The sequence below is a fragment of the Penicillium brevicompactum genome (assembly GCF_028827555.1).
Source record: "Penicillium brevicompactum strain IBT 35665 chromosome Unknown utg000001l_segment0_segment0, whole genome shotgun sequence".
NCBI lineage: Eukaryota > Fungi > Ascomycota > Eurotiomycetes > Eurotiales > Aspergillaceae > Penicillium > Penicillium brevicompactum.
Genome location: NW_026623203.1, coordinates 3,007,997 through 3,035,068, shown reverse-complemented (window position 1 = coordinate 3,035,068; position 27,072 = coordinate 3,007,997). Strand labels below are relative to the sequence as shown.

General features: G+C 50.9%; 7 protein-coding genes across 7 annotated transcripts; 4 read left to right on the top strand and 3 right to left on the bottom strand.

Annotated features, from left to right (window-relative positions):
• Nucleotides 1-76: 76 nt before the first annotated feature.
• N7506_000933 (glutamate--tRNA ligase MSE1) lies at nt 77-2,185 on the top strand (the record flags this gene model as incomplete). The annotated part of the gene is made up of 8 exons (XM_056950229.1): nt 77-331; nt 382-454; nt 509-546; nt 598-1,014; nt 1,068-1,325; nt 1,378-1,544; nt 1,608-1,694; nt 1,732-2,185. The coding sequence occupies 8 exons, from the start codon at nt 77-79 to the stop codon at nt 2,183-2,185; spliced, it is 1,749 nt and encodes a 582-aa protein (XP_056816144.1).
• A 949-nt stretch (nt 2,186-3,134) lies between these two features.
• Nucleotides 3,135-5,632, bottom strand: N7506_000932 (putative microtubule associated protein (Ase1); the record flags this gene model as incomplete). The annotated part of the gene is made up of 4 exons (XM_056950228.1): nt 3,135-5,086; nt 5,139-5,353; nt 5,407-5,459; nt 5,516-5,632. The coding sequence occupies 4 exons, from the start codon at nt 5,630-5,632 to the stop codon at nt 3,135-3,137; spliced, it is 2,337 nt and encodes a 778-aa protein (XP_056816143.1).
• A 491-nt stretch (nt 5,633-6,123) lies between these two features.
• N7506_000931 (uncharacterized protein) lies at nt 6,124-7,184 on the top strand (the record flags this gene model as incomplete). Its single annotated transcript, XM_056950227.1, has 2 exons — nt 6,124-6,148; nt 6,205-7,184. The coding sequence occupies 2 exons, from the start codon at nt 6,124-6,126 to the stop codon at nt 7,182-7,184; spliced, it is 1,005 nt and encodes a 334-aa protein (XP_056816142.1).
• Nucleotides 7,185-8,510: 1,326 nt separating this feature from the next.
• Nucleotides 8,511-12,338, bottom strand: N7506_000930 (putative cell division control protein Cdc25; the record flags this gene model as incomplete). Its single annotated transcript, XM_056950226.1, has 3 exons — nt 8,511-8,848; nt 8,916-9,132; nt 9,189-12,338. The coding sequence occupies 3 exons, from the start codon at nt 12,336-12,338 to the stop codon at nt 8,511-8,513; spliced, it is 3,705 nt and encodes a 1,234-aa protein (XP_056816141.1).
• A 7,977-nt stretch (nt 12,339-20,315) lies between these two features.
• Nucleotides 20,316-22,788, top strand: N7506_000929 (C2H2-type zinc finger protein; the record flags this gene model as incomplete). The annotated part of the gene is made up of 4 exons (XM_056950225.1): nt 20,316-20,451; nt 20,548-21,195; nt 21,243-22,590; nt 22,647-22,788. 4 exons carry the CDS (start codon nt 20,316-20,318, stop codon nt 22,786-22,788), a joined length of 2,274 nt encoding a protein of 757 aa, XP_056816140.1.
• Nucleotides 22,789-23,837: 1,049 nt separating this feature from the next.
• N7506_000928 (uracil phosphoribosyltransferase) lies at nt 23,838-24,754 on the bottom strand (the record flags this gene model as incomplete). The annotated part of the gene is made up of 3 exons (XM_056950224.1): nt 23,838-24,271; nt 24,437-24,536; nt 24,581-24,754. 3 exons carry the CDS (start codon nt 24,752-24,754, stop codon nt 23,838-23,840), a joined length of 708 nt encoding a protein of 235 aa, XP_056816139.1.
• A 210-nt stretch (nt 24,755-24,964) lies between these two features.
• N7506_000927 (FluC/FEX family fluoride channel) lies at nt 24,965-26,167 on the top strand (the record flags this gene model as incomplete). The annotated part of the gene is made up of 1 exon (XM_056950223.1): nt 24,965-26,167. The coding sequence occupies one exon, from the start codon at nt 24,965-24,967 to the stop codon at nt 26,165-26,167; it is 1,203 nt and encodes a 400-aa protein (XP_056816138.1).
• Nucleotides 26,168-27,072: the final 905 nt, after the last annotated feature.

The window sequence follows — 27,072 nt, the reverse complement described above, 5'->3', positions numbered from 1 at the left end:
AATTTTGTTCGGGAAGCTCCGCACCGCAACTCCGCAAAATCCCCCCAGATCGGCCACTTCAACCCAAAACCGCGCAATGAGGCCTCAACCTGGGCTACTTGCTCGTCGCTCCTGGACCTGCATACAATGCAGAGCTTGCTCCTCCACCTCCGCCGGAGCTCAAGCCCGCAACTCGAAAAATAAGCTGCCGGACGTGCCTGCGCGCACGCGTTTCGCGCCCTCGCCCACCGGATATCTGCACCTGGGCTCCCTACGAACAGCGCTCTTCAACTACCTGCTGGCGAAGCGGACCGGAGGTCAATTCCTACTGCGCATCGAAGACACCGACCAGGTTCGTGGTGGTTTACTCGCGAACACACGGGCTATGGCTGATTAGGGCAGAAACGGACGATTCCTGGGGCAGAACAGAGACTTTACGATGATTTACAATGGGCTGGACTGAACTGGGACGAAGGTTGGCTATGTTGGCTCTCGGATTGGAGCGTATACTGACTTGCTTGGATGGCAGGTCCTGTTGTCGGTGGTCCTTACGGTCCTTATAGACAGGTGAGGGAATACACTGATCATGACAACTTTTTACTGATCATATCTGTGCAGTCTGAACGAACGGCTTTATATCGCTCCCATGCCAACGACCTCATCTCAAATGGCCATGCTTATAGATGCTTTTGCTCTGCCGAACGGTTGGATTCAATGGCCCAGCACCGTAGCCAGGCTGGATTGGCCCCTGGCTACGACCGGAAATGCGCAGATCTGTCTGCGGAGGAATCAGAAGATCGAGCAGCCAACGGAGAGGCACATATCGTTCGGTTGAAGGTGGAAGGGTACCCTATGTTCAACGATCTGGTCTATGGCAAGACCGGCCAAAACAAAACGAACAACAAAAAGTTGGACTTCATCGACCGTGTGTATGATGACCCAGTTATGATCAAATCGGACGGCCATCCGACTTATCACTTGGCAAACGTCGTAGACGATCATTGTATGAAGATTACTCATGTCATTCGAGGAACAGTAAGCTCTCCAATCCGGACAAGACCATGAACAGTCTGCTCACATATGACCAGGAATGGATGCCATCTACACCAATGCACATGGCCCTGTACAACGCCTTCAAGTGGACACCTCCACAGTTTGGCCACGTCCCCTTGCTCGTTGATCAGAGCGGACAAAAGCTAAGTAAGCGAAATGCGGATATCGATCTCTCTTCCTTCAAGGACAAGCAAGGAATTTTTGCCTCCACGCTGGTCAATTTCGCTTCACTCTTGGGTTGGTCACACTCTCAGAAATCTGACGTGATGAACTTGCAAGAACTGGAACAACTCGTATGTTCTTCTCCTCAAAGTATCCTTGATCCATTCACTAAGATTACTGCAGTTCAATTTGAAGATTACTCGAGGTAACACTGTCGTCGCCTTCGAGAAACTTTGGTTCCTCCAAAAAGCCCACGCCCAGCGCTTCGCCGCAAGTGGCGGGCCTGAATTCAATGAGATGGTCAACAGAGTGAGCTCTGTTGTGGAACAAAGTCACCCCCTTGACAAGCTGTAAGTCATTTGTCGATTATGGATCAGCACAAACTATAGACTTTGGTTTCTAACACCACGCAGAAACACCATCCTTAAAGGCCGCACCCTTTCCGAATATATCGCTCCTCTCATCCGTGCAGATGCCAAGTCCTACACAGGTGCCTTGGAGTTTGCCGAGCGCAACTCTACCTTCTTCACTCCAAAGCTCGATCGAGCCCCCCTACGCGCCCGCCACGCCCGCATCCCCTTCGGCTCCCGAGGTCCCAATGCAAGCTCTTCACACCGCAGCAGCAGCCCTCACACTTGTCCCACCTTCGCACTGGTCCATTGAAACCCATCGCTTCAACATCAATTCTTATGATGGATCTGGCGCCGTGGTGCTTCCTGAAACCGAGTCAGACTCCCCGGCACCCCCGGCAACTGACAAAATGTTTAAGAAAGAACTGTACCACTATCTCCGCTGGGCGCTCTCAGCTTCCGCGCCGGGTCCAGGTATCCCAGAAACAATGGCGATTCTTGGCAGAGATGAAACGCTGCGCCGCGTGCAAGATGCAAAGGCTTCTACGCAGACCTATGGTCCCTCTGACGGGAGGAGAATTCCCAAGGGAACACTACCTGAAGATCAGAGCTGGATGGGGACTCTTGCGACCAAGCGGTAGGAGAGGACACTAAACAGACTACATGTATTTTACCTACTTTAGATTTTTGGGATTATCGATCTCAATTTTGTTACAATATATCAACATTTCGCAGCCTTGATCTTAACTGCAATGCTCACAATTCTCTGCCCACCTAGAAGCGATACCTACACGCCTATCCAAGTCCTTCACTAGAAAAACAGTGAAGTACTATTTATTTGGAAGTTGCTCAGGCCAAATACACCAGGGCCAAAGTTGCACCTGGTGTTTAGCTACTCGTTGGCTTGACAGTCCAACCAACATATATACTTTACAAGGAAAATATTGAATGATGAGAATACAATTAAACAACACTATCAAAACACTGCTTCGCTGACAAATACATAAAAGATGAATGGTGTAAAAACCAAAAGACAAAGCCGACTCCTGAAACTGGAGAGCGAACAGGGAATAAGACGAACCATAAGCACCGAGCCAAGAAAAATCATAAGTGACAGAGAAACGAAGTATGATAACACCATGCCGAACAAGCAAGAAAGAAGAAGGAATATTACACCCAGTGCAGATTGAACGGAAGCGTTGTCAGTCGGGGGCAACGGGATGGCAGCGTTCCTCGGGAACTGCAGCCTGACAAGGCCAGGTGCAGCATTGGGCTGAATGAGATAGACAAATGAAGCAAAGCATGGACAAGAGTGACATTGAAGTCTCGTAATTTTGGACAGGAAGAGAGGTTGAGGGTGGCCACTCGGGAATTAGAGCTTGCGGGGAAGCAGCAAGACAGCCGGGAAGGAATCTAAGGGAGCTCAGGCGTGAAGGAGATGCGAGTTATCGTGAGCCGTGGAGAAACCAGTCGTGGGATCATCAAAAGCCGAACGGTTGCGAGACCACCGTCGGAAATCCGAGGTGCCAGGGATGGCGAATGCAAGAAGGTATGGAAAGTGACAAGAAGATGGGGAGATTGTTAAAATGTTTAGTAAGTTTCGTAGTCGTCAGCCCATTCGGTGTCACTGCCAGCAACGCGCAGGACCTGCCCGGGATGCGGACCCTCTGGACTAACGCTTCGAATGCCCTTGGCTTTCTTGCCGATCAAATCTGAGCCGTCCTCGGGTGCAAATCGCTTGCTTCCAGATGCGGTGCGAAGCTTGGAGAAGTAGATATCACTAGGATCAGCTTCAGATTCAGAGCCATCCTCAAAAGTTTCCCAATTCTCGGAACCGGAGGTAGCAGTGTTGACTGTGGAAGAATTGGAGACTTGTCGGGCAGCGGGCGGAGGAGCTGCGTGCTGGAGGTAAGGATTGGGTCGTGGGAAGTTTTGGGCAGCGTTGTTCAAAGACAAAGAAGAGTGTGAGGAATGGGAGGAATGGGAGAACCCGGTGGATCTCTGGGAGTTCGAGAAGCCTGATGTGCTCATGAAAGATCGTTGACGATCATCGTAAACATCTTCCGGGCTAACAGGTCGTACATAGGCGCTTGACATAGCACTATTGCAACGAGGAGGCTCCATGAGATGGCTGAAGCGGTCTTCTCTAGACTCCACAGTCAAAGCACGCATGCGGGGAGGTGGACCGCGAGGAGGCGGCATCTTGCCATTGAGGGTGCTCGATGAGTAGGCGCCTGGCTTTGCGCGGCGCTCAGGCGAGTTGTTTCCCTGTGGCATGTTTCCCAGGGGAACACGAGCTGGAAGCTTCGAAGGAGAGGTTGCTCCCGCACGCGAGGTAGCCCCAGAACGAGATGCACCGTATCCAATAGTGTTGTGCTTGATTGGGCCACTGCTTGTCGGGGTCTTAGTGGCTGAGCGAGGGGGAGGCGGCCCTCTCATTGAGCTTCCAGGGCGGGAAGGCGGTTGGTGCCTCAACGTATTAGCCTTGACTGCGGATGGTGGTGCAGAAGGAGTCTTCGAGCGGGGTGGGGGCATGGATCGAACAGGTGTCAAGGCGTCGAGGTAGCGCTCTCCATGTACGAGGAATGGTCGGCCGAATTCCTCTTCCCAGTATTCGAGCTCTTTGCGTAGGTCGGTTTCGAGTTTCGGTAGTTCCTTGGCGATTCTCTTGCGAAGCTTCTCTTCCCTTAGAAGCTTTCCAGGGTCTCGCTTCTCTCCCTTGTTACCACGGCCCATCAATCGGGAGGCATCCTGGCTTGAGGTTGCGAGCGCCTCACGGTCCGTTAGAAGGGTTCGGTGTCGGTCAATCATCTCCAATGTGGGAGCACGCTGCTCCTTGAGAGTCTCAAGTCGGACAATCTCGGCTTCATGGGCTTCAAGTAAAGCGTCGCTGCACACGTCAGAGAACGCGGGAGTGAAGTCCAACATCTCCTCCTCAGAGAAGAACAAACCATCCCAAAGCTCTTGAAGTCGGCAGCGAGCATCTTCGACGAACAAATGGAGGTTCTGGCGCTTCAATTCATTCAGACGAGTCAATTCTTCCTCGAGGTCGTTAATAATGCGCAGACCGCAGCCACGGTTTGCGGCCAGGAATGCTTTGCGATCAGCTTCCTCCACGCCGAATCGGTCCCAAAGAGAAATAACAGTCGTGCGGAGCTCGGTAATCTTGCGCTCGCGTGTCTTCTTTTCTTCGAGTAACTTGTTGCGTTTGCTCATGAGGTTCGCAACGTCAGTTTCGTGCAGACCGAGCTGCTCAGGCGATTCGCGATAGCACTTGACGATAGTCGAATCGGTTTGGGCCTGGGGTGTACCAAGCTCGGCCCAGAGCTTGATCATTTCTTCGCATGCAGATTGTACTTGTGCAATGCGACGGTGGTATTCTTCGTAGACGTGGGTAAACTCGGCATCTAATGCTGTGACATACATCGGTGAGAGGTCAAAGCTTGGTGGGATCGCAGAGCCCGGCTCGGTTGGAGGAAGCTCGAGCTTAACAAATGATGGTTCGAGATGGGAAGAGTAAGACTCAAGCGCGTCCACGAGTTCTGTCGCATATTAGCAAAGCGCACAATTGTAAACACATCGGTTGAAACTCACTCCTAACTTGCTCGAAGCGCTCACGGTGAAGCTTACTCATAGCGTCGTTCTTCTCGCGCAGGAATGCGATGCAGCGGTTGAGAGGATAAGTGACGCGAAGGTCGTCGCGGTTGAGCTCGTATTGCCCATTAGCCCTCTCATCGCTTAGAGAGGACTCCATTTGTTGAATTGCTGTAATAAGACGCTCGGCTTCTTGTGTCATGTCTTCCCTTTCTCTGTTTACTGCGTTAGTCGATTCCCAACCAGGTTGTTCGCATGTGCTACTTACTCGTCAACTACCTTGAGGTGGTTGTTCAAGGTCTCTGACAGTGCGCTGAAGAGCTTTAAATAATCGTTAGCGAAACGGTAATGGCATTGAAATGTTGGATAAGACTGACCTCTGCCTCGCGCGAGTCGCGCTCACGCGCGGGAACTCCAATTTCATCGTAGATGCCGTGGAGTTGTTCGACGATGTTGTTGACCTGAGTGGTCAGGTAGCTAGTGTCAACCGCCATAGTAAGTGCCGTTCAATGGCGCAGAAGTCCGAAATTGATAGAACGGAACGGGATCCAATTTTAATGACAGTCCAGCGGAGCTGCGACAAAGCCAAAGTCGGGATCAAAACAAGAGATCCCACACAAGGTTCTCAGCACACCAAGTGCGACGAATTTAAACGAAAGTGCAAGGTTGCGCAAGCTGGAGAGACATAGGAGAATTAAGACCGGGGTTGTTGAGGGGGAGTAGGGGCTGAAATCGGAGACGATAACATCAGGTTTAACAAGTGGGTGTTTGGGTCGATCGTCTCCCTGGCAACCCCCGAGTCGCCCACACCGCCCGTGTTCTGCCAATCAATGATTGACCCCACGCTTCAATTACCTTCTGCCTTCATGCACTGACTCTATCATTTCTCCGGTCCTTGCAGCGTCATCATTATCGCCAAGCCCTTGCTTCTCACAAGTCTCACTAATACCACAAGCCTTCAGCTGTTGGCTCCTCATTCTACACAATGCAGGCTGCACAGCGGTCCTGGGGTACGTATTTGCAAGGCTTCATGACAGTGGATCGCAAGCTGATCAGCCCCCCGCAGAGCTCGAAAATGCGATAACCGTCTTCGATCCCACCAAGGATGCTCTTTACAAATACGATGCAGATATCGAAAGAGCGCTCAACAATGAACGGCCCTGGATTTCCGACCCGTACTATTTTAAGCACGTCCGCATCTCCGCAGCAGCATTATTGAAGATGGTGATGCACGCTCGCTCTGGTGGCTCATTGGAGATTATGGGTTTGATGCAAGGCTACATTCTTCCCAATACTTTCGTGGTCACCGATGCATTCCGATTGCCTGTCGAGGGTACCGAAACCCGAGTGAACGCACAGGACGAGGCCAATGAATACATGGTGTCATATCTACAATCCTGTCGAGACTCAGGGCGAATGGAAAACGCCGTTGGATGGTATCACAGCCATCCTGGATATGGGTGCTGGCTTTCCGGCATCGATGTCGCGACTCAACAGACACAACAGATGACCGGGCCCTTCGTCGCCGTTGTGATTGACCCTGACCGTACGATCTCTGCCGGTCGTGTCGAAATTGGCGCCTTCCGCACATTCCCTTCCAACTTTACACCGCCAAAGGAGGCCAACGAGGACGATGAACATCAGACCATCCCGCTTGGGAAGGCGGAGGACTTCGGTGCCCACGCCAATCAGTACTACTCTCTCGAAGTCAGCCATTACAAAAGTACCCTGGATTCTCAATTGCTGTCCTTACTCTGGAACAAATACTGGGTTGCAACTCTTAGCCAGAGCCCACTTTTCGCCTCCCGTGATTTCGGTGACAAGCAGATTGTGGATCTCAGCCAGAAGGTGCGCAAGGCCGCACGAACCATGGAAACTCGTCACAAGGCTATAGTCGCTCCCTCAGGCCAAAGGGATCATCAATTGGAAAAGGTCGTCCGTGGTGGGCAGCAGATTGTCTCGGAAGAGGTGAAGGGTCTCTTGGCATCTGAGACTAAAATGAAGTTATTCCATGGCATTGGAGCCGAGCCCTCTGCGAAAGAATAATTTGGCATTCAAGGCGCGGTGTCATGAACACGAATGCGTGGACATGGCTGTCACTTTCTTTCTCGGTCTTGCACTGGTGTCTCGGGCGCTCAGCGGGTTTTACTCCATCTTGTGTTTGCCATTTTTGGTTGAATCTGTCCAATCGGCAGGTCTTGCTATTTTGAATGACCTTTTCGATGCATAATGATCATAGAATATCCAAACATGCAGTTGCTGCAAATGAATGAATTTACGAACTCAATAGTGTATCCACTTCATTGTTACTCCGTATCTCTTAGCAGGTTCAGTCGAAAGCCACTTGGGCAAGTCTACCTAGCATCGGGATTTACGAATTGAGAATCAGGCAATTGAAATTCAAATCAAGATGAACGTCTATTGGATGAAATGTCTCAGGCAAGCTTCAGATGGGGAATATTCCAGGACCAGATACAATGAAATGGAAAGCACCAGGCAACTCCACCAGGGGGAATCCACCTGACAAAAACAAAGTCTCAAGTCGTTCGTGAAGTATCATTATTCAGAAGACGGCGTAAACAGGAAACGGCCAGGGTGAAGGTATATCACCTGCCTCTGGCCCGAACACAAGGGGATATGATGTGGTAGAAAGAAAAAAGAAAAGGCAAAATGTACACCGAAGGTATGGCCACGATAAGTCACAGTCAGTACAAAGAAGAGGTAGGGGTATGTAGCCCGAAAGCAGGTAGTCTCGGGTGTGAGATGAGATAGAATGAAAAGGAGAAGGGAAAAAAAGGGGTTGGACAAGGAATCCCGCTGAGCCAACCAGCTCTAGAGTCGGGGAAAGGGTATGTTGAGAAAAGTTGAGGAGATGTCGTTCGTTGGGTGTAATGATTGGAGGGTCATTGCTGTACAATGTATTGAAGACATGAACAGTGGGGGCCGTAGGACTTATCGGGGGTCCTTTGACAAATGTGATGGATCGATCTGCAGATACCCTTCGGACAAGGGTGGAGAAACCATAAGATTATGGTCACGAGGTCGGATAAAGTCCTTAAAAAGGAGTCGCTTGGGTCCATTGAGGATCCCGGCCGTGATCGTGGCGCTGTCGGCGCGTCATGTTGCGTCGAACCTGTTTTGTGGCGCACCCGCAGATGCAACTTGACAGGGATCTTGGTCTCGGGTTTACAAGAAACCGGACTCGGATAACAATCTACGAAAATCACAAACAAAAACGGTTAGTCTCAACAGCCGAACAGTTTTGAGAGCATTGTCTTGTTTGCCCAGGAGAGAGAAGGGAATAAGAGGTCAAATTTGGGTATCCAGGCCAATGCCAAACGCCACTTTAAAAAAAAAGGGGGAAAACACGGATTATCGCAAAATAGCGACGGTGGATGCAAACAACAGGGAACCCTTGTCTCTGGTTGAGGCTTCGGCATACCTTGCAATTTTCTCGTCCTCGCGCTCCCTAGGCTCGATCTCTAGGCTTCGTTCGTACATGTCGTGTACGTCGCCAGCACCTTGCAGGTTGCTGAGAATATAGTCCTGAAGTTCACCCACTGGTTGTAGGAGATAGGGCACGTTCTGATATTGCTGGATATCACGAATCACTTCGGCAGTCTTTGCCCGCTTGTTAAAGTTGATCAGTTCTGATGGTGTAAGCGATGGAATTCCATCTTCAATGAAGGTCAAATCCGTGAGATAGACACCTGAAATGTGTGAGCCATGAAGTTAACAGGGATGAGACATGGGTTAGTCTTTATTAGTTAGGCATACCGAAAAAGGGAATACAGGGCGGGTTGGCGAGATGCAGGGTCTCTCGGTATTCGCCAAAGTTTTTCGTACTAGCCATAAGCCGACGCATTTGTTCCAGAATTGCGGACGTCCGCCCGCTCACCTGGCCCCATGTCCGACCGAGACGATGGATCGGGGCAGTTCCGAGAGCCGAAATAATTGATGTGAGTGTTGAGTAGTTGTTCAAAGTGCGACATTTCTGTAAGACCGAGTTAGTATGCTGTCTGTACGACGTAAAATTGAAAAACCACTTACATCAGCCACATTCACAAAGTGTTTGATGACCACCACACGTTTCTTGACGTCGCCTTGGGCGAGAATCATCTCGGCCACCCAGTTGGTAAGCTGATTAGAGTGGAGAATCAAGGCCTTGACATTAGAGGCTGGTTCGGGCTCATCAGGCCCGACCTTCTTCTGCCATGTTTTGTTCAAACACTCAGTCGGTCGGATCTTAGAGTAAAGGCGCGACTCGATGATAGTCAACTGTCGAGCAAACTCGGTTGGGTCAATGTCAAGGAACTTGAGTTTCTTCATGTTCTTGGGGATAATTGGCTGGGGTGCGGCTGTGCTTTGAGTTGGAACAAGTCGCTTTGAGGTTGTGTCCTGTCCTCGGAGTCGCTGCTCAATCACAGCCAGCAATGTAGGTGTTCCGGGGGTCTTTGTGGTAGCGATGGAGTCACGAGTGAAGGTGTGGACTCTTCGCAGAAGATCCATATTCACTTCATCGTTGGGCTCCATCCAAAAGTGATCGAACCAGCTCTTGAGGATGTTGACCACACGGAATCTGATAGGCTTCTGTTTGCGATCGATCCACATTTGCATGTCATCTTGGCTCAGGCCGAAGGGCGGTTGAACATTAAATCGCTGGACGAGCATCTCAAATAGCTCGGAGGCTGTAGTGAAAGAACGATATGTAAGGAGGAATGTGTTGTTGAAAGAAGCATCAAGCTTATCGTGGCGAGTAAGATGTTCCACCAATCCGGCGAGCGTCCCGCACTTTAGAATTGGTGAATCAGTCTTGTTATCGTAGAACACCTCGCCTTCATGGGCCATCTTCAAGAACCAAGGAGTCTCTTCTGGTTCGCGGACGGGCTCCCGAAGTGGCTCTCTGGTGATAGCTGTCGGTGGTGCTTGGCCGAAGAACCGCTGTGCCTTGTCCATATTTCTGCGGACCTTCTCGGGTGCCTCCTTTTCTGGAGCGTAGGAAGATGGAATCCCAATCGACTCAGTGGCAATGTTCGCTTGGGAGTCACCCCGAGTGTGAGTGTTCTTGAATTTATCATCGTCCACTTCTTGGCGGCTTTCGCTGCGTGAAGATGGAGCAGGTTCGGCGGGAATTTGCTCAAGAAGAAGAGACAATGAGAAGCCGATCTGAGATACGCAGTTCTCCAGTTGCCTAGCAATACCGCGCACAGCGGTTATGCGATCGTCGAGCGAATCCCCGCGACGCTCAGCCCATTCATCGGCCAGAGGTGCAGAAATCGCCTGGCAATCCAGGGTGAAGTCTCCAATCGCATCATAGACTCGTTGCTTTTGCAAGCTGAAGTCTACTAATTGGGGGTTCTGGAAGCTGGTTCCCAGAGGAGCCAAGTTCATCGACTCGACCGACGAAATCCATGGGCGGAACTGTTCAATCACCTTGATTGCAGCAGCTGATATTTCATTGGCGATGTCTTCGTGTTCTTCGGTGGTAACGATCTTCTTGTTGATAATCAATCGCTCCTCTAGTCGGCGGATGCTGCCAACGAATGATCTTCGGAGGATATCAATCGAATCGAGGAAAGCTGTATCGAGGGGCACCGAGGGCTCGGCTCGTGGATCTCCTACATCTGGAACCAAAAATGATGTTGGACCCGATGTATTCAATGAGACACCGTTGTTTTGCCAACTGCCGCCAGATGAGCTGCCACCAATGAATCCCGGGACAATACGGTGGATAAAATCTCCACGCTGCTGCTGGGCAACATCCACATATCCATACACACCCTGCATAACACCATCTGCCTCCTGTAAGCATTTGTTGACTGAGTCGGCTCCGGGCCAATCAGCGGCAGCAATGTGAGACGAAAGGACCAGCTTCGAGAACTTGGACATCATGTCTCTGAAGTAGGGATACAAAGCCTTGTTGGTGGAGATGATTGAGGGATTGCCGGAGTGATTGTCTGTTGTATCAGATCCAGCAGCTAGTAGCATTCGTAGATGATCGGAGATATCCTCGGCCTTTTTCACGTATTCTGCACGGTCACCATTCACAAGGGTCTGGCTGTAGGCCTCTACAGCACCGCGCATGTTATCAACGAGCAAAGACCAAGTGATCGGAGGTGCGAAGCCATCGTCGACAAAATGCTGGGGGAAATTTGAAGAAATCGAAGGTCGGGAGAAGCTATCGGCCACAGAAGTGCTGGTGCTGTTGCTGTTTCCTCCCAAACTGTACGTTATTTGAAGTGGCTTGACAGACGCTTGCGAGCCTTTGCGGTCGTTCACTGTTGGAGCATACAGCGAGTCCATGGATGTGGCTGGAGAAACTCCATCCATCAAGGACTGGCGTCGGCGGGACATCGAGTCGTGTGAAGCCAGCATTAATGATTCCCCTTCTGCCTCGGATGCAGATCCATCGTACTCGTCTTCGTCTCGCTCGAATCCACGCGCCATCAGCTCCGGTGGTGGTCGAGTCTGGTCGGGAACAAAAAAGTTGTTACGATCTCGGGGGCCGCCGTCGTTTGTCGCTGTAGGGTTCTCGAAAGGTAGCTCCATGGTAGAATAGCCTGTGAGAGTATTGAAATAGAAAAGACGACCGTCTGGTGTCGCCTGGGGAATCCAGAATGCGGCCTCTTCCTGTTCCTTGGCGGCCGGAACCCCCTCAATAGGGAGAATTGGCTGAGAATCGCGCGAGTTGCCTTCGGAGTCCGCCTCGTCGTCTTCGTGTCCATCGCCATAATCGTCTTCCAGGCCGGAGTCCGCACTGAGATCGGTGTCGTGGGGGTGCACGAACTGGTCGCCAAAATCATCCGCTTCTGTGAGTACTGTGCAATAGTTACTCGGGAACCAACCGCGAACGTTATCGATAACCCCATCCCACCATCCCGTCTCGAGCTGGTTGAGGACCTGAATGATGTCGCCGCGACGGAAGCTCAGACTGGTATGATCGTCGGCGTCGTAGTCATACATGGCCCGGACGAAGAGCGCGGGGGGCTCGGGACTGATCGCATAGCCGGTGGCCATTTTGACGGGGGAGAGGTTGGACTGGGGGTCCTGCAAGTGGCTGTCTACCTGGCCGCAGTAGCGGGACAGGGCTGTGGGGGTGGTCGCCCGTTCGTCGGTGTATTCAAATGCGGTCGCAACGGTCCGGGACTTGGCCAGCGCAGTAGGGTCGACAGCTAAATCTGCCGCGCGAGCCTCGAACATGGAGTGTGACAGAGAACGCCACGATCCAGAGTGCTTCTGGGGAGAAGAGGGGAGAGGTTTGAGATGAGCTCAATTATCGCTCATGGCTATCAAAAGAGTGGAAAAATAAAAAACCCAAGAATTAGAAAGAATATGAAGCCATGAGAGTCTGAAGGGCAGGTGGGATTAGGGGAAAAGGCGGGACGTGTCATGCCAGTATTGATACACGTTGGAGCCCCGATCAGTCGATATTTCCGGTTGGTTGCCTTTTCGTAACGGAGTAATTTTACAACTCCCTTACAGAACGTCGATAACAATGCATTTTCTCGTATCCACCGTCTTACAGGTACCGCGCACAATGACATCCTCTGGTTATTCTGTCATTCTGGTACTCTCTTGTACGGAGTACGGAGTAGTATGTTGTACGTCTTACCTTACGAAGGTTCAGTAGCTCACGGTATAATTTCATATAATTTGTCCTTCTTCTGTATCTCCCTAGTGTCTTCTTGGTTTTTCGCCTTTTCCTTTTTTCGCTTTTTATTATTTTTCATGTTTTTTGACAGCCTTGGATCCCCCACTATGTGTGGATAATCATGCTTCCTTTTCGGTACTTGGGACGGTCAGAGCTTGGGGGAAGGGGATGAACTACAGAGTACTCCGTACTACGAGATGCTGACCTTGAAAATACTCATGTCCGTGTCGTTTGATACTCTGCATTTTCGTGACAGGTACTGATAATAATTTTTCAAAATAAATCCACAGGGCTGGGAGGCTCAGACCCTCCTAGTGGCCTGTTTTTGGCCGCGGCAATTAGGGGGGGCACATGGCAGAGATACCCTAGGGAGTTAGTCTCTATGGAGCATCGACTGCATTTATCAACGGCAAACGGCAAACGGCCTGGGATTCCAAGGCAAGCTAGCTCACTGAAGCCGCCTCTCATACGGAGTCCTTTGAGGTTAATCCAGTTTATCCCCTTCATCCTCCCCGTAAGTACGAGAGTATCTTCAAAACAGCAAGGGGCCCCGAGCTTCTGGACTTCTTAGTTGAGTCGCTCAAGTCGCAAGTGTCTCAGTGCACCAGGGCAGAATGGAGTGATGAGCAAGACTAGTGGTCCGTTCTCGGGACGATATCCAACCAACCCAGACACCCGGCCCCAAAGCAGTGTGACCTTTCTTTGCTCGTTTTTTCTACATTGTCGGGTAATATACATGATCCTTGAACACTTTTCGGGGCAGATATCTATTTTCTGACTACCTAGCGCCAGAATTGTTCTAGAAGGCGGTTTTTAATCTAAAAAATATCACGATACTCTAAAGTGGATTCCTCGGTCCCACTTTCGGGGCTCTGGTTGAATCGTGCGGGCGCTCGTCCCCAGTGGCTGTAGAGGCAATTACGTCCGCGCAGCATGGCTAATGCAGGCATGGGTAGATCCAGGGCCATTGTTGGACATATGAGATTCTCTGCATAGCATATAAGACACGGTTCTGTTCTGAATAGTGGCGTATTGCATCAACTCGATGGACTGCCATGCCACGGGCCACCTGGGCACCGGTTATATATCTCTAACACTCCACCTGTAATCAAACCAACCCTGGGGGAACGCGGTTGAAGATACATGAGATATTATCGAGTACTCCGTATGCGATGTAGAAAGTCTATCTGACCCCCGAATCCAACGGGGGAATTTAATTGGGTAACGCATGGCGTGACCTATTTCGAAACCAACTAGTACTTGTATCCAGCCAGAAGCTTTGCTTGCTTCACTCACTTCATCCATCAGAACCATGGTACGTAACATGTCGGGTCTTCATCCATGGATATCTTGCTTATCAGCACACATGGCAGGCACCTGGCCAATTTTGAGATTAGTTCCAAGGTTCTGACCTCGCATACACTGTTTAATCTTGATACATACGAGTGGAATCCATAGTCTGTTGATCGACTGCCCACATCATCACTCGGTACTTCGTATGTAGGTACTTTACCTAAATATGAGTCTAGGACCTCAGATCGATTGTCTAGGCGCTTGTTTACGGGGGGACTGCCTTATGGGGATGATGGCTGGAACGGACGCGGGTTGTTACTTTGATATTTCGATAATGGACGCGCAATGAGTCCACAGAAACCATTGGCTTGTGCGTTCTTCAACGGAGTTTGCCACGTGAAACGATCGAAGACCCTGTTTCGTGGATATCGTGTTCATCGGAAGAGCCAGGTTGGGAACCTCACAGTCATGCAAAACCGCGTAGTGAGGTTTAAGATAGGACATATACTGTGGCTCCGTCATGGTTAAAGAAGCCCATGCAATGTGGATCATGGAGCTATGTATGCAAATGCTAAGTTCAGAGTCGCAATTACTCATTTGACAGGCCACGAGATCGATCATTGGGTAACAATAAAAATATCGACCGTGTTAATACGTTTTCGTAGGGTGTAGATCAAACGTCTGAATTTTGAGTTCCTGGAGTCCAAACACACTAACGTTTATCGAACTGTGTATTGCATTCCAAGAATTGTTGACTGTGCGCTTTGAATCAGACACTGATGGAGTTAGCTCGGAGGACGCGGAGTACACAGTCAAAATGACTTTCCGATTGACCTTCACAATTTGCCCAATATCGAGACCTCTGGATCACCTGGGCACGACTTACATGTAAAATCAAGTTTTGTACCAAACACTAATAAGCACTACTCCGTACATGATCTCAAGGTTTGTACACAGTACAAATGTGCCTCACAATATCTTTCCCTTTCTGGAGATAGTAAGATGGTGCGCGGCCAGGTTCGCATTCTCCGCAAATATGTATACGGAGTACCAGAGCTCCTGTCGTTACGCGCCGCAACTGAGTTTTAAAAACCACGGAGCTCACATTGGTGACAGAGTATATCTAAACTGGATACATGGTGCCTCCAAGGTTCCAAGGTTGGTGATGATTGCTCCGGCGGCGTCAAATAAGTGCGAAATAACATATCTTTAACCGCCAACCATGAAGTATCAGCGAAAGGATATTCGTTGCAACGTCACCCACCGCCCACCAGCTACTTAAACACAATTCCTAGGTATTGAGTTAGGCATTCATCTGTGACAACCATTTCCCCCAGTGTTTCTATACACCTAGTTATACTCCGTACATCCTACGGAGTACATCCATAATTCCTTAACAAAATCAATATATCACCCAATAACCACCGAGACCGAAAGCGAGAAATCCAATAGCTGCAAGTGACTGAGCACACTGCAAACAACCAACTTGGCAACAAATAGAACAGCCTAAAGCTAAAAGATGCTTTTGCCACCAAGCCCCTCGTTCCTTGTTCCTTGCAGGTCGGACATTAGGAGTCGCAGGAACACAGCCAAACGACATCATCACCACAGCTCACCCAACCGGACGGATTTCCACATGCCGAGACCCAGTCCTGCCGCTCGGGTGCAGCACATATCCAATAAACATTCGAATCCGGCCTCTAGTTTACCCAGTATCTTGGGTCTCCGATGCTGCTGATCACCTCGTTACCCCTTTTTTTTTTCAAATCCTCCATCGCGGCTCGGTCTCATTGCAACTCAGGGACTGCCTCGCGAACAATTCTCACTCTTGGTACGGAGTACACGTACTCCGTGCGGATATCCGGCTTTCGCAAGGTTCTTCCAATGGTCCCCTGCTCAAACGTGCTGTCCCCCACTTATCAAATCATTCAATGAAGCCATCCTCCGTACTCCGTAGTTCAGCAGACTATGGAAGTTTGTTCTCGAACTTCCTTTGTTCTCGACAACGGTCGCGTCAGACCATAAACCTTACTTCGCGCGCCGGGCAATCAAATGACGAATTTCGAAACACCAATGGTCCCCCCCCCGCCCTGCTCCGTCACTTTCCCATTTGCTTTCTTCCCCCCCTTAGTCCAGTGTCCACCTTTTTCTCGAAAATTCCGCTGATGGAGCTCCGCGCGGGGGAAAAGGTCCATCTCCGTTTGACAAGTAAGAATCTATCAACTACTCCGTACCAAGACAATTGTGTAAGAAATAAATTACTATATTATTGCCAATGTGATGACTCTGTGCTCACGTATGGTGTATCCCCTGCATCGGACCAATTGTCCAATCAGACAAGCCAACTCGCGAACGAGACAAGGGCTGATTCACGCATGCGCAGCTCATATATATATATTTTTTTTAACCTACCGAGTCCTCCGTAAGCATGCAGTGTCGATTCGGACATCTCGCAGAGACATTTAGATTAGGACTTGACGATTCGATATCAGAACGTGAAGCGAACCAAGATCTGAGCTGCAGTGAACCATGGACCGGGAGGTCTTCCCCGGATGTCCCCTTCCGTCGCGATCCAGGGGCGATCGCATCCCACATATCAATGTTTCCACTTTGAGACAAGATCTCGACGGACAAGGCTTTTCACCTGTCTACTTCATGCTTGGCTGGAAATAACACTTGCAGATATCGCGGATAAGTGCGGAAGGACAAGGTTTACAAGCATTCATATGTAGAGTCATTGAGCGAGATTAACTGCGAATTTGATTGCATCGCGGAATCCGTTTTCCAGTTTATCCACATGCGATAAGTAATTGTACTGGATTACAGCTACACTAAAAGCTTCGACTCACCCGTGTCTCTGGATATGGGCACAGGACGTGGCCGTCCGAGTCCAGACTCGTGTTCGCCGGGACGGGAACGAACACACAATTCAGAAATGGACCTTCTGTACCCAAGTAGGCAGGCGGGTTTACTATTGTGTAATACTCGAACCCACTGGCGGCCCGCTTTTCGTAAACAACTTTACAGAGCACGCGTTGGGTGGAGAGGACGCCCCATTGAAAGTGTCTTGCTCCAATGCGCTGGGAAGTTGGGGGGTCCTTTTTTCGAAGACCCATTCTTTAGCGAAAGTGTATCGGGGATAGCGCGCACAATGGAGATGGTTTCAGGTGTGATGAAAATCAATTTCGAGTTTATGCGATCATTATACATTGGACTCTCTCCGTGGACCGTCTTGACCGTCATGTTCGGGAGTCAAGGTCGAGACCGGCGGGGAGAGCACTAAGATAGTGCTAGGACATTTAGATGCATATTGCAGAAGCGGTGAGGATCATAGATATTGACACGAATAAGGCTTCACCGACATCTTTAGCTTCAGACGGGTTAGAGTTGGGCTTAGAACGCCGTGAGAAATTCCAGACCGTCCTGGCGTCAGCGGAGACGCCGGGTCTCCCTTGGCTATGGATTTGTCGGGACGATGGGCTCCAACAAAGCCCGGCTGTCGGTGTCCACTAGCTCAGGGGCCGGCGCCGGGGAAGCACACTCTTGAAATTCTTGCAACGGCAGCAGGCTTGCTGGAGTGGATCAGGGCGTTGTGGGCAAATACAAGTACGGAGTACGGAGTACGGAGGACACTATACAAAGGCCTGATTCGTAACTAGTCCGATTGGATCGCCAGTGTAGATCCATTATTGGGCGGGTTTTTGATGGAGATGGAGATGGTTCTTTCGTCCTTTTGACCGCTTGGAGGGGCATGGAATGAGAGACATAGTCCGGATTTGCGGCCCAAGGGATTGAGAATGGTGGATCGGCCGATTCATTTGTCGAGGCAAGGGAATCGCACTCACAGGGTTCTCGGCGGTCAAGTCACCGCTCTATGCGATATCACCGTCATCTTTTTTTTCTTGTTCCTGGGTCGAGAACGTTAGCTGGCTCGGTCCGCTGCATCGGGAAGTGGATCGAGCCCAAAGGTCCCAAGGTCAGCAACTGGTTGGATTGTCCAACAGAACCTCAGTGTAGGTTCAAAGGGCATCCCTCCGACGCAGCCACTCAGTTTCACCGCTGCGCGTTAAGATTTGGTCGATTTCGCCCAGCTTCAGATTCGATGAAGTTTCGCTCGGGCTTCGATGATCAGCCGGGAGCTCGGGAGGAAAATTAGGGAATCGGCATCCGCGAATCAAGGGGGTGCTCAGACAGAGGCTAAGAGTTGATTTTGCAGGTTATGCGAGCTCGAATAAAGGTGAAGAGCCGTGTTCCAAAGCGCGTTCCCCAAGTAACCGCGTTGCTCCAATGATGTAAGACGGTGGCCCCACCCCACTACCCGGGAATTCGCGATGCTCAAATTGGGAGTGATAGGTAACGGCCAGCTTTTTGCGGTGTAAAACACTTTTCAGAAGTGGACCCTGAGTCGCAAAGAAGAGAGTGTTTGTAGTGCAGACGGTCGGGCTTTTAGTATGCATGGTTGTTCCTCTTACTCCATTCAAACCACGGAGTACTCCGTACGAAGAGGACTCGGCTCGTAATCAGATGATGAGATGATTGACCGGTGGACCACCCAAAGCTCCGATTCGCGTTCTGCCTTTGCATGCAGATCTTTCTCCATGCAGTCCGGCAGGTGATGCCTCGATCTGTACAGTACAAAGACAGGGTATATCGAATCTACTTGAGTACGATACATGAGGTTATCGTACATGGCATGATGGTAGCCATACAACGTAATCTCCAGCGTGGCACAAACTGGTGAACAGCCACAAGGTGATGATCATAGGCCCAGGGAGACTGTGATTTCGGCCAGGTGAGACGCAATCTGGACCAGTCAATTTAGTGAGGCGACCAAAGTACGGGATGATCTTTTTCAGACAACAAAGCCATCAGGTTCCAAGGTTGACAGATGAATTACAAGTAGCCACGCTAGACAGATCTCGACTTAAAGTGATACAACGGAAGTGCAAGTGCTTTCCATTCTTGGCAGCAACTCACATTGTCATAACCAGAGAAAATCCACCCTGTCTCATTCTGATTGTATGATATGTACTCCGTACTCCGTAAGTGTATACGGACTAGGTGACAGCTGCGATAGTCGATCGGAGGGGTTTGGAGGGGTAAGCCGACCAGTGAACCATGGTTGAGACCTATCAATGAAATCTATGCAATCATAACCAACTACTCCCGAGGTCCGTATCAATTCTCAATATGACACCTAACTCGCGATAAGTCTTGGGCTCCGGAATGATGGAGTTCACTTTGGATACTCCGTAGTTAAAGAGTACATAGTACGGAGTACTTATCCTAGCTTGCATTGGGCAATGTACTCGTACCTGACTATCTGGGTATAAGCTCGGGATTACCTCCCCCCCTGTAGGGGGAGTTCACATACGTAGGTATTTGAAAGTCTTTGAGACAATAAAGGGGAATAACCTCACATGCCGTAAACAAAGAACTTTCCCCCAGCGAGGGGTTCAATCGAACACCCTCGCAGGTTGCTTGTACTGTACTCCGTACTTACTCCGTCCAGTGGACACCGATCGACGATGTGCACCTCCAGTGTAGATTATTAGTCGAAATGATCAAATAATGGCCCAAGGGGGAAAGCTGAAAGTAAACCATGTGGGCTGAGATCGGGCCAAATCTATAGGGCTTTGGGAATAATTACGACGTGTCGATTCTGTATGGTAAAGAAAGGGAAAGGGGGGGCATCTTCATAGGTAAATGTGGGTGTGGGTGTAGGAACGAACAGTGCGTGGCCGTAAATCGAGGGTGGCTGGGTCTCCCCCCTCTGGTCTTGTCCTGTGCTTTTTTTTCTTTTTTTCGTGATTTTATTTTACCAAGTCCCGCTTTCTGTAACGCTGGTCTACACTGCGCGCCTCACGCGTAGTAAGCGATGAGCTTAGGCCCACGTCCTTTTTCTCCCCCTCCCTTCCCATTGCCCCCCTCCCCCCAAAACCCGATTTCGAAATTCCAAAATTCCTTCTTATTTCTCCTCCTCTTTCCCCTCTCCTTCCCCTCTTCCTTCCTCCCACCTTTAATCCGCGACTTCGTTTTTATTCCCCTTTCACAGCGTTTGTTTTTAATTTGTGGCTGGACAACCACTTTTATCCCGATACCCTTTGCTATCCCCGAGGAATGATCAGACTCCCCACCGAACTCTTGTCGTCGACACGCCTACAGAACCGGTGCGAAATCACCCAAGGGACGATACCACCGATCTCGTTCTTTCTCTAAATCAAACCGCACATATGGCTCCTTCCGCACCCGGGACAGCCAGCAACTCGCCGGCAAAGAAGGCATCTGCCCCCGAGAAGAAATACAAGTGCCAATTCTGTAATCGCGCATTCAGCAGAAGCGAACATCGCAGTCGTCATGAACGCTCCCGTAAGCCCCTCATTCCACCTGGGCACACCTCCCGCGCTCTTTCCCCTCGCGTTTCCTCGCGTTTCGTCTCTTGTGTGACTAATTTGGAAATCACAGACACAAAAGAGAGACCCTTCAAGTGCTTAAAATGTCGCAGTACCTTTGTCCGTCGTGACCTTCTTCTGCGCCATGATCGAACCGTGCACGCCAAAGATGGCGGTATTCCTCTCGTCGCAGAGGGCCGCAGACGTGGTGGAGGGGTTCAGAAAAACTCGTCTGCCCCAGCTAAGCCGTCGGTCACCATTGACCCGACGACCCTGGAGCAGATTGAGGCAAGTAGCGACGGTATGGTCGACATTGAAACTGCAGCCATGTTGATGACAGATTTCCAACATAAGGCTGCAGCTGCGGCGACCGGTCAGGTCTCCGAACGTTCCGAATCGCTCTCCCCAGGACGCGGTTCCTTTGAGCCCTACCTCTCCGGGAACGCCACCTTGCCCCAGATGCCATGGGACACCCTAGCCTCCGAACCCGGCTCGATGCCCACCCTCGTTGACCGTCATGGCCCCGTCGGAGACATTCTCATGTCCAACTCGCTCCCCATGTCGGGACACTCCACTCCCAATGCCCTCTCGCCGTACCCCTCGATGACTGGCCCAGTCAGCCCTGTTAACTACCGTCGTTCACCCGGCCCCAGCCAGGCACTGACCCTTCCCAAGGCGCCCCAAATCGCCAATGAGATGGAACGGAGCTACGTGGTGGACCGTGTGCAGGCATCGGACAGCCTTGGTGCGCTTCCCGATACTTTCCAGCTTCCCCCACTATTGCGTTGAACCGGTACTTGTCTACTTACTTCAACCTGTACCATCCTCACTTGCCCTTCCTCCACCAGGAATCGTTCTCACCCTCGAAAATCTCGGCACCTTTGTTGCTCGCAGTATTGTCGATTGGTGCGCTCTACACCTTTGAGCGCGAGCACGCTTTCATGCTCCACGTCGGCTCCAAGGTTCTGGTCAACCAATTCCTGCAACAGAAGGACAACTTCGACTCTCGCCGATGCCCCCTCTGGTTGATGCAAGCTACCTTGTTGAACATGGTGTTTGAGAGCTGGAGCGGTGACCCGAAGGGTCTCGAATGGACCTGCTCAATTAAGAGCCTGTTGGCCAATATGGTCGCTGGTAACCGATACCAGATGAAGGTGCGAGTTCAGGCTCGCCAAGGTGTACAGCCCTCCCGTGAAGAGTGGATCGAGGACGAGTCCTGCCGCCGTACATACTTCGCCGTGTACATTTTCTTCGGAATGCTGACACTCACCTTCAACCACACTCCGGCCATGAGCTTCGACGAGTTCGACGATTTGGAACTCCCCTCTTCCGAGTCCCTCTGGAACTTGGATGCAGCCGACGATGAGACCTGGCGCCGCAGCATGGGCTCCAGCGCCCTTACCGTCCGCGAGGCCCACGACTTCTTGTTCCAAGGCGAACAGACCCGTTACAGCGCTTTCGCTACTCGTGTTCTGATCAATGCCTTGTTCTTGCAAGTCTGGAACCACAAGCGCAGCTTTGAGGCACTCCAAGATGTCGTCACCGAGTACAAGTTGCGCCTGGCCCTCGAGACCTGGGAGACTTCCCTCGAGCTTTGCGAGCCCGAGACAATTGTCGTCCCTCTCAGCACTCCCCAGAAGGGTCACCCGTTGATCTTCAACTCCATGGCAGTCTACCGCAACACCCGCGCCCGTCTGGAAGTTGATCTGAAATCCATCCAGGAGGCTATGCGGTACCACTCCTCCTACGAGGTCGCCGCTGCCATGACTGTTGCCCGCGAGAAGGTCAAGCGCTCCCAGGAGATGAACAAGGTGATCCAGCAATGCTTTGAGTGCATTGAGATCGCCGCCATTCAGGGTATCAACTGGGTCGCGAAGACTTCCGCCACCAACTGGAGTGTTGAGCACCCGCTCTGCGGCCTTGACTTGATGGTCATTCTCAGCCTGTGGCTCTACCGCCTGGAACATGACGATGAACCTGCCACTGAGGCCGAGCTGGCCCTTTACAACAAGGTCCGCAATCTGTTTGACGACGATGCCATCGACGCATTTGGCAAACTCAGCTCCACCGTCGCCCGTGTATGGGGTAACATCCTAGACGGCGTGGTTGTCTGGGGGTATGTTCTTCCACCCTCTTTCTTTCTACTGAATTGATCACTAACCATCTTTACAGAATCACCAAGTTGATGGGCGAATCTTTCAAACTCCACTCTCAGGCTCTTGTTGGATACGAGGACTCTCTTCGTGTCGGCAAGGATCAGCCTATTCATGCTGTGCCCACCAAGTCGCTTGCTAGCGTCGGCACAGCATACTAAATCTCCTTGAGTCATTTTCCTTGAGTTGATCTGCTTTTTTTCTTATTTCCTGCACTTTGATGTTGTTTTTCGGGTTCTTACTCTCATTTCTGGACGGTTTCATTGGGACACTCGGGAATCCGGGCTGGACCTACCAGTGGGCACGGCGGGGTGTTTGTTTTTCTCTGCAATCCTCTTCGCCTTTTGATGCCCCTCTCGGTGGTTTCCGGTCCTATGGGCTTCTTTTCTTGTTCTTCTGCTTGCATCTTCCCTGCTTTTCTTGCACCAGGGAGTCCAGTGTGGTGTTTCTGCTTTCCGTCTTCGACACCTGGCTGGTCCTGTGTGTTCTTTCGCACTCCGTGGAGTTTGACTTTATGGTTTCATTTTAACACCTAATTGTGCCCCCTCCCGTCCATCTGCTTTTTTTGTTCTCGATACCTTTTGACTTTCCTGCGTTCGTGATGCGTTGCTGATTTTTCATTTCCTTTGTCTGATTCTGCTTCTTGGGCTGGTTTTTTTCTAGCCCGTTGTATTTGATTTTCATTGCCTGCATGCCTTTTTTCTCCCCGTCCCGTTGCTGTTTTGATGTCCTTTCATGCCTAGCATTGCTTTTTTTCGCTTGCAGTTTTCTCTTGCACATGTTTTGATGCCTCTTTCTTTATGTACTATACGTAATCAATGAATAATCTGGCGGGGATTTCACCTCAACTTTTGATCCAAATGTAAATCGATAGGTGTAGCCAAGCTCTAAGTCTTCCACATCACCTGGCCACTTTCTCTTCTCTTCTTATCGTAATTATCATGACTTCACCATTGCCCCTGACTGTAATGTCCAGCCGACGGTTATCCTTAGTGGCGACGTCAGTCGCGGCCATCTAGGCCACCACTGATTCAGCGCCACCACTACAGAGTCTGCCAGTGCCCCCCTTGATGGACGCCCAATATACCCAGAAGCCACCACCAGAAACTAAAGCCAATTCAGACTCAAAGTAGACGAGACCACAAATACAAAGATAAATTGACTTTATTGTATCTATGACCGAAAATGAGAAATAGCCACCACTAGCAACCTATTTGCCCATAGCGACAAACAGTCGATCACCAATATCTCCAATTCCAGGCACAATCATACCCTTCTCATTGACACCCTTATCCACACCACCAACATACACCTCCACATTCTCCCAAACCCCAGCAGCACGCTGAATACCCTCCTCGGAACCAAGCACACTCAGCATAATCACCTTCTGAACACCCCAATCACGCAGAAGCTGGATAGCCGCTTCGGCCGTCGCACCAGTCGCAATAATAGGATCCAGCAGTACAGCCAGGGTAGCAGCTGCGGTGTTGGTGGTTGGATCTAGAGATGCGGGGGAAGCAGGAGATAACTCCGACCGGTGGAAGGGGAGGTTGTTATAGTATTCTACTGGTTGGAGGGAGACTTTCTCGCGGAAGAGACCCAGGTGGTAGACTGGTACCGGGGTGGGGAGGAGGTCGTTCAGGGCTGGGTACGGTGTACGGTGTAAGCGGGGTTAGGCTTTTGGGGTTGCAGTGCATGGGCTCGGCGGGAATAAGTTGGACAGGGACAGGGCTGGGCTGGGGGGTACAAAAAGGGCAGAAAAGGGTGTAGAGGGGGAGGGTTAGATGTTGGAATGTCTTTGTTACTCACCATCTACCATTCCTAGACCGGATCTGAGGATTGGTACTAAGGCTAGGTCTGCTGGGTCGATGCCTTGCGTTTCATACTCGATTCCGAGAGGGGTGGTGTCCTGTGAATGTCAGTATGGTAGGTGAAGGTGCTAGCAGGACTTACGGTTCCAGTCTTGACTAGCCTGAGGCCTGAGAAGGCTTCGACGCCTAGAATGTTGGCAATGTCATGGACTAAACCTCTTGTCTCGCGGGGAGTGGTTGAGGATGAGCGGATGAGAGAGAGCTTGGCTTGGAGACAAGGGTGAGAGGAGATGTGGACATTGGATGGGAGAGGCATGATGGGCTATATTGAGAGAGAGACACACACAGAGAGAGAGAGAGAGAGAGAGAGAGAGGAAGCAGAAGCAGAAGCAGAAGCAGGAGCAAGCAGTGCAGAGGGTAGCTTCTTATCTTCCCCTCGTTTGTATAGAGCCTTATCGGTCTCCACATGACCCACTCGGTCTCCGGGTCTTGGCATTCTTTTTCCCTCCTCCTCCTCCCTTTCACAATGGATGTCGGCAGCAAAGCCACCGACTACCCTCTAACAGAGACTGCGGCACCTCAACCAGTCCAACAACCCCCAGTGCAGCGTCAATCATGGGAACGTGATCCAGCGCCCAAGCCTGCATCTGCACCCCTCTCGAAACACGCAACACACCTCTACACCGTCTCCTACCTAATCTTCTTCTCCTTCCTCGGCACTCTCGCCCGCCTAGGTCTCCAAGCCCTAACATTCTACTCCGGCGCACCCGTCGTAACAGGCGTGCTATGGGCAAACGTCAGCGGAAGCCTAGTAATGGGCTTCCTGAGCGAAGACAAGAACCTCTTCCGCGAAGAGTGGGGCGAGCCCAAGGCTGCAGATACGGATGCGATCACAGCCGCTCAAAATCATAAAGCAGTCAAGAAAACTATCCCACTATACATTGGTCTGACGACGGGCTTCTGCGGCTGCTGTACTTCATTCTCGTCTTTTATTCGTGATGTCTTTCTCGCTCTCGCTAATGCCCTCCCGGATCCCTCGCTGCCGTCCGGGACAGCTATCGCATCCCGGAACGGCGGGTATAGCTTCATGGCGCTTGTCGGCGTCATCTTGCTCACTGTGTCGCTCAGTCTGTCGGCGCTGATCTTCGGTGCCCACCTAGCTCTTGCTCTGGCGCGTTACACCCCCACCGTGCCGTTTGCGTTCACGAGGCGGGTTTGCGATCGTCTCGTTGTCGTGCTGGCTTGGGGGTGTTGGCTTGGTGCTGTGTTTCTTGCGATTTGGCCGCCAGATCGACATGAGGGCTCGGAGGTCTGGCGTGGGAGAGCGGTGTTCGCGGTGGTCTTTGCGCCGCTTGGATGTCTGCTTCGATTTTATCTTTCGATTTATCTTAATAGTCGGATTCCAGCATTCCCACTGGGTACTTTCACTGCCAATATCTTTGGCACGGTCATTGAAGGGGTTTGCTATGATCTGCAGCATGTCAGTGGCCTTGGGGCGGTGGTTCCTGCTGCGTTGACGGGTTGTCAGGTTTTGCAGGGCGTTATGGATGGCTTTTGTGGCAGTGCGACTACTATCAGTACATGGGTTGCTGAGTTGAATGGGCTATCGCGCCGCCGCCATGCGTATGTGTATGGTGTTACGAGTGTCGTTGTTGCGCTGGGATTTCTCATCGTCATCATGGGCTCGTTGCTGTGGACGAGTGGATTTGACGAGCCCGTGTGTGGGTAAAAGACTGGATAGGTTGTACGATATGATGCAAATAGACTGTACTTATACTTTTGAGGTGCTACTATTGATAATTAGATGGCTTTAAAGGTCAAAATATGACATAATAGAAGCATATCCCAATCGCAATTCCATTCCTCGTATCGGCTTAGAAACACTGGAAGATGCCAAAGTGGAACAGAACACATCATTCAACTTCTAACTCGAACCCTCTCCAATCTTAACAAGACCACCTTGTCCTCCAGCTCTTCTCGCCGGACTCTCAGTCCGATAACCCCCCACACGAAAAGGGCGCTGATCTCGATCATGCGGAGGTGACAATGCAAGCCCAATGATAGACTCAACCCCTCCACCCCCAGTAGGACTCACAATAGCCCCAGACGAAGGCACCATTTCCGCAGCAGGTCCAGAGTCCAGCAACCCTTTTGGATGCTTTGAGCCCAAGGGACTCAATGCATGCGAGGTCAGTGGCCCCATCCGAGATCCAATAGCCTTCCCACTCCTCAGCAACTCCATACCGTGAACAGGTAACTCGACCCGGTCCTGGGGTATAGTATAGAAATCAAGGACTTTTCCATAAACATCACTTTTGGTGGGACTGGGGCTTCTAGTCCCGGCCGTTATGGAGGTTGTTGTTCCTAGTTTTTGACCGAATGGTGATCGACTATTACGGAATGCTTTGCGCCGGGCGAGGTCTTGGGCGTGGATGCGTCTTTGAGATACTTTTTTTCCTTGTTAGTTGTTGGGCTTTGATATAACAGTCTTGCCGGCATCAGGGAAGAAAAGGTACGGGGATTCCTCCAGGGCTCATCCAGTCTTTAGGTGCTGGGCTACATTGAAGCGAAAGGACGACGACTCACCACGCCAGATAACCACATAGGCTGCCATGACCGCTAGACATAGACTGA